Genomic DNA, 7,073 nt, shown 5'->3' on the forward strand with positions numbered 1-7,073 from the left:
TCTCCACCAAACTTTCAGGTTTCTATCATATGAGCACGTTTCGATAAATGGTGTTTAGTTTTGGATTGTGAACGTCCTCGTTAATACTCTCTCACCCTTACAGCATCCTCTCAGTATACTGAATCTAAATTGTATAAATAGTGGTAGGATCTGGATTTGATACTACAACACGGGAGAGAAAGACTGATGACAGAAACTATTCACAACTCCGTGCTCCATTCGCTAGACCCTATGGAGGTCATGGCAATTAATAGTTTTTATTTCGTGCTTATGATTCACAGGTACATAAACGTACCTTTATTAACTGGTTCAATCGATTCGCCGGCAAATATTATGAATGAATTATAGTCCCGCTGAGCAAGGAATCTTGTCTAGAGGCGTGCGTCTACGCAAGCTCGGTGTCGGAAGTATTCACAACCAGTAACTGGTGCATTGTTTATTTGTCAGACTAATCATGAGCTGAAATCTCATGCTCGCAAAGATCCCCGTTAAAATCGAGATTCACAAACACATAGGTAGCAACTGTCGCCCTCGAGTGCCGGCAGTTTTGTATCGCTTAACATAACAGCAACCATCGTGATGTGCCCATAATTTACGGGAACAGAATCTGAGTCACGCGCAAAAAGTTTCTTGATCTGCGAGGCTAACAGCCCAGTTGATTTTGTTTTCAAATTTAATTGCTGTTCTTCCATTCCGGTCGAGTCTTCACCTGAGAAACGCAGAATCGATTGATGTCATCCTGTTACAGCAGATCGCTATCAGATGGTACACCGTAATTGCATTAGTTGTATGATTATGGGACTGTTTAAGTGGCATTGGAGCAATGAGTTTCAATTTCAATTTTAGAGGTTTGCGGTTACCCGTTTCAATTATGTCAGAGTAAAACAGTACGCTTCTTGGAAATTCGGATTGCTACACTAGCTAAGTTCCAGTCTAATACATTGAAAAACAGTTTTTTTTTGTAGGGAATTAGACTTTTCAGTTGATTTGAAAAAAAATTTAAAATCTAAGCTACTAAGTGGAGAAAATGACATACGAATACAACTATGTAATGAAAACCGCGAAAATGTTACCGCAGAGACCGGAATCGAACCCGTAGCTGAACGGATATAGCTCAAGACGGCTCTTCGTCTAAACTATACTAAAAAACAAATCGTTGTAAGCTAACAAATTTGTGCTGATTAGAACAGTGCTTTATACAAGGAACACTTCTGAATTCATCTCACCTTTAGCGATATGATACATAACCGACTTTATTGGAGCTGAACTGCAACTAGGCATTGAATTGTACATACCATAATTAGATCATTGGTGATGATTTGAAAGTCTTATCGTAAAAATGTAGAAAAGAAAGCCATTAGTGCAATGCCAAAGAATTGGACATTGCATTTCACCAATATTTTTTATAGTTGATAGATACGGATCAGGGTCATTTCGCCGAAAACCATTTCACCGAAAGCCGTTTCGCCGAAAGTCATTCCGCCGAATGCCATTTCGCCGAAAGCCATTTCGCCGAAAGCCATTTCGTCGAAAGAATCATTTCGCCGAATCCTGAAATCGTCTTGAAATCGTAATTAGAATTGATTTAAATTAAAGACAAACGAAAGATGATAGTGTTAACGCCCGTTTTGTTAACTTACCATTGTACTTCTTGAATAATGATTGATTGTTGTACTCTTGAATAAAGATTGATTCATGAACCTCAGAAAGTAGTTCCCAAGAAAACTTGTTGACTATTAGCTAGTAAGCATCAAAGCAATTGCATAGGTGTATCTACCAGGCAAATGTAGATGTTATTTTCCGTTTATTAAGTGAAAATGAAAAAATACTAATGCGGCTACGCCACAAAAATACTAAATCGGCTTTGTGCCGCCGAGCCATCTTGGCTTCGGTTATGTGGCTGCGTCACATCAGTATATACAGTTAGACATAACATGCAGGAGATATGACCCTTACGGCAAAATTACCCTTTCGGAAAAATGACCCTTTCGGCGAGATGACCCTTTCGGCGAAATGACCCTTTCGGCGAAAAGACTTTCGGCGAAATGACCTATTCGGCGAAACGACTTTCGGCGAAATGGCATTCGGCGAAACGACTTTCGACGAAATGGCTTTCGGCGATATGACCCGCTCCCGATAGATACAAGTTCGGAAAATATGTGTTGTATACATCATACTGATAAAGGAAAAAGTTTTTTTCGGGTTCGATCTATTGAATGTTATGTTTGTAAGGATCGCTTGAAACATTTCTCTTGGAATGACCCGCCCTTTGTATTTCTTCACGAGCTTCAAAAGCACACGCACAGACTTCATATGTATTTTATTCCAGATTTTAATAATTCTCGTCTTAGAACAAGTTCAGCAGCTGGAAATTTTATATAGTAGATGGATATTAGAATTGAAACTGAATCGAACGTATCCCCAGCAACCCTTTCTAGTGTTATTTATTTGAACAGTCACGTATCCAGTATTTCGTTTCGGAAGGGGCCCTCAGATAAAAAAAATGTTATTGAATATTTCTTATATACATAATTTTCGATGTGCCCTTTACCGGCGTTTTCAACAGACACTTTTAACTTTTCCTAAAGGAACGCCCATTTCTAGGGCACTTCGATTCGTAGAGAACGGAAAATATCTTCTGAATTTGTAGGTCATATTAGTTGTATTGTAGGCCATACAAACTTACTTTGGCTATACTTGTTTCTGTTTTAGGTTCCGAAGCAGCGGTTAAAAATTTCAAAATGGAGCTCATATCGATTTCTCAGAGATGACTTCAGGTTTGGGAACATAAAATCCCATACAACTGTCTGATAAGTTCTTCTAGTTTGCAGAGCTTGTTAGTTCATGGACATAAAAGCTTCGGCACTACTGGTCCCCTCTTTTCCTATTCCGGAAACGCCGAGTGCACTGAAGAAAAACTTCAAAAATAGAACGCACTTCGATATCTCAGCGATGCTTTAACCGATTTTCACAAATCTAAGTTTAAATTAAAACTCATATTGTCTCAGAAAAGACTGTGAAATTTCATCTGGATCCAACTTTCGGTTGTGTTGTTTTCAAACCGCCATATAAAATGACAATATGTACAACACCGGTACGTGGAAGAAGAAAACACAACACGAACGATGCGTGTTTTGTTCAATTTCGTACACGCTATTAAAAAAATAAAACGGTTACGAATGTGTGCTACAAGTGAGATATTGGTAAAAGACGGTGCAGCGGTTGATACAAATTTGAGCTATTTTATAGTAAGTGCGATCGAAAGAATAAAAGATTGTCACTGAATTGAAATTTATTTGAAAAAATATGCAATTTCACAGCCGGTAGTTCAGTAATACCGTGCCGGTGGTATAGTGATGTCAATAATAATAACAATAATAATAATAGTAATAATAATAATAATAATAACAGTAACAGAAATGCAGGTTCGCTTCGTTTGTTAGATATCCTTTAATAGGTTTAATCAAAACAGAGAATGAAATAGTAAATCTAGATTTAACTAGGTTCAAAACTGTTCCAATTTGTAGGCCATATTTGTTGCTGTCAAACGAACCAACTTCGATTATTCCGGTCGTCTGAATCTGGTTTAAGAAGTATTGGAAATAGTGATCAAAAACTGTACAAAGGATTTCAATCACTTTTTTTCATGATGACCAAATCGATTTTCACAAACTTGTAGGTTCAAAGGAAAAGTCTTACAGTTCCATGCGGAATTCCTAAATTTGTTGTGGATACTACTTCCGGTTCCGGATCTACATAGTAAACAGGATTTGTAGATTTTGCTAGATTAAGTCCGAACAAACTTTCCTATTTCTTTTCAATGAACAATTTTGCGAATTCCACAGTAATATTTATAATGTTATGAGTAATATGAAAAAGGCATTATTACACCACTAGGTGGATTAAAACAGATTTTTTTTAGAAAAAATCGACTTTCTCAATTTTTTTTGTATTTGCTAGTATTACGGTATGATGTTTGTAACCTTCATCAGTGTATCAGTTCTAAGTCTGTTAGAAACCGTTGCGATTTTTCAGTAAATTAAATATTAATAATAAAATCATTACTGAAATCCCATATAAATTCATATTCTTCAAATAATGAAACCTTGTGCAATAAGCACAATATATCAAATTATGAGAACGATTTCAGATATTCGTAAGATCCACGTGAATACGAATCGAACTAACACTGTTCATCACTCTTCTGAATATCACTGACGTTGACAAGAGCAAAATATTTTTTTTGTATAAATTTATACTGATTATTATGAGAGCCTTTACTGAATCCATTGCTGAATGTTCAACTATTTGAAAGCTAGTAAGTTGTACCAACATTTTAAAAAATAATTTGGCATGTATAGAAAAAAATCCGAATACCGCTTAAATTTTCGAAAAAATAAATAGATGCAATAAAAATTAAAAATAAACCCTCAATTCACCGCACCATCCGACGGCGTTTACTAAGCTGTTTGGTAATTTTCCACTGATCGAGAAAATCTTTTTGCCGAACGTTTGGGGATACATTCTACTGCAGAACTGATTACAAATGGTCAGCTGTTGAGAATTCGGGAAAAAAATTCCGAGTGCCATAAAATTTTCAAAAAATAACAAGCAAAGCTTTTACTACAACTAGCCGTTTCCTAATTTATGGCGATTAATAATTTTTTAATTGATGAATGTATATGTACTTTTGGGAAACCATTGCACTTTGCTATGAAGATGGGAGTCAGAATACTGAGTCTCCAGCTCTTTAAAGAATTCTCAGATGTAATACGTCATCAAATTGATAAAATTTATTGAAATCTTAAATATTGCACTATTGAAACCAATAACCGACGATTCTAACCTTACCGTACCGGTTCACTACCGGCGCGATTCCGTGCATGGGCACACATTTTTATGTACAATTATCCGACACTGACCCGACATGGCAAAATGTGAATTAACCTCAGTGATTACTCACCAACGTTATTTATTTCAAACTTTCTCAAGGAATCATCTCTACAGATAAGTGAGTTACTAATTCATACGCGGTACTTGTCAGGGCGAACACACAATGTTTGTTTGTACAAATGGTGAGTACCGGCTTTGAGCTAAGTTAATCCAATGAAGTTGACAACAAAACATATTGTTTGTAGAAATATCGATGCCGGCGCCATAGACTTGGCAAAGTTACACCTACGATTCGGGTTCCCAAGGATATGTAAGTACCTGAACGGGGTGCATTGGCTGCTGGAATATTAATAACAGTGACTTACTTCGTATTCTTCTCATGCGTATCTTCCGTCTCGTTGAGGTGTAGAATGGCGGCCTTGACTTTGGCCGGAGGGATCAGTAGCTTCTGGATTTCCTCGGGGGTCATCGTTTTGTTTTCTGTCACACCGGTCGGTTCGGTTGCATTTCCGACTGGAGCCGCGCTGCTTGTGCTGATGGGGTTTTCTGTCGAGTGACTGCCATTACTACTGACCGTAGCAGCGGTTCCATCACTCGCGGGGATCGTACTTTCGAATTCTTTGATTAGTAGTGTCGTATCGACAAGCTCCGTTTCGTTGGCCAGATTCAACTGAGTGCTGCCTTTGGGCATCTCCGGTGTTGTTACATTAGGTGAGTTGGCTAGGACGGAGATTTGAACGACGGCAAAAAACACAACCGCGTAAGTGGTAATTTGGCGCATTTTTACAATCGATCACTCACTTTCAGTTATGAATTATTGATATCACAACAGCATGTTACGACACACTTAAAATTATACACGATTCGGAGCCAGCATGCTAGGTTTCGAGACCAGTTGAAGCTTTCTATCTAATTTCTGAGATAAAAGATGTGACGTATATTTTGTAGTTAACACCAACTTATTTCACCTTAGGCACTTTTCAAATGATAGATACATTTCGATTCATACTTGAAACAACCTAAACACGTACATTCGAACCGATAACTATACTACTAGTTATTAAAACCACTTTAGAATGATCGGGAAGTAGGAAGGAAGTTAAAACTAGAGCAACGCGCCCGTCTTAGGATGGCTATTTATGTACGAGAGCACGTGTGACACCGGGGACCGTTCTGTAGAGACTGCGAGTCCTACTCAACCAGTATCGGATCTATGAAGTCAGCAAGGAATGAACCGATCCGAAGCAAGTAACACAGATTTTATTCGCGGAGACGATCGTTCGGTGGCTCTCGCTTATCAACCGTCGTGCGACACAGGTAAACTCTGATGCAGCGAGAGTGCCGAGAATACGACAAGTCGGTTCCATTGAGTATTTCCTTTAGATAAAACATTGATAGTAGGGAAACTAGGGATGCATTGAATAGTATAGTGTTTTTTTTTTGGGATATTAAGACACCAGAGCTAATTTTATTTCCTTTGATAAATTCTAACTTGAGCTTAATTTCAGCCTGAGATCGATACTCAATCACTACTCGTCTGATTCATTCAATCCAGGATAAACTACACCCTATCATTACGCTGTCAAACGAATAGTGTTTTGAGAAAAACGGTTTTCCCGGTTGATCGTTTTAAAATTCCTGAATAACCAGTTGCAAATAAAAAATCCACAATTGGACCTGATCGCGGTGACCAAACTATCAAATGGTAGTGGTTTTAAAAAAGTTTCTGATTGGAACTATCATAGGTCCTTTCTACGAAAACGACTTGATTGTGAAAACCTTTTCTTAATCCACCTACAAACCGATTCTCGAGCTCGGCATAACGAAATGCCGAATTAGCACACGAAATTTTCTTGATTATTCAGTAATCCCAAGCTTTTTACTGAAATGCATCAAAATAGTATTTTGATATTTCGGTAAAACGCATTTATTTGCGAAGTTTAGCATAACATATTGCTGCACTTACCAGTAAACAGGAAATATACTGAAATCAGCAAGTTCCCGATTTTGCATCACAGACTAACAGACATAACACTATGAGTAAATTCTTATAAAAATAAATTTTCGTGAGACAGTAACTCCACCTATATTGAACTGTGCGAACTATTTACTATCGGTACACCCCTTGTGTTATGTGAATATTTTTTTAACATTTGGTTCCCCCCCCGTTTGTCAACACA

General features: G+C 37.6%; 1 protein-coding gene across 1 annotated transcript in view; it reads right to left on the minus strand.

Moving 5' to 3' along the window:
* Window positions 1-6,130, minus strand: part of LOC131429768 (pH-sensitive chloride channel 2-like) — a 31,604-nt gene extending 25,474 nt beyond the window's left edge. Inside the window, exon 1 of the mRNA XM_058594105.1 lies at window positions 5,259-6,130. Coding sequence (XP_058450088.1) covers window positions 5,259-5,674 — 416 coding nt within the window. The 5' untranslated portion in view covers window positions 5,675-6,130. The remainder of the gene's footprint in view (window positions 1-5,258) is intronic.
* Between the last annotated feature and the right edge of the window lie 943 nt (window positions 6,131-7,073).

The sequence above is a fragment of the Malaya genurostris genome, chromosome 2, assembly GCF_030247185.1.
Source record: "Malaya genurostris strain Urasoe2022 chromosome 2, Malgen_1.1, whole genome shotgun sequence".
In the NCBI taxonomy this organism is placed as follows: Eukaryota; Metazoa; Arthropoda; class Insecta; order Diptera; family Culicidae; genus Malaya; species Malaya genurostris.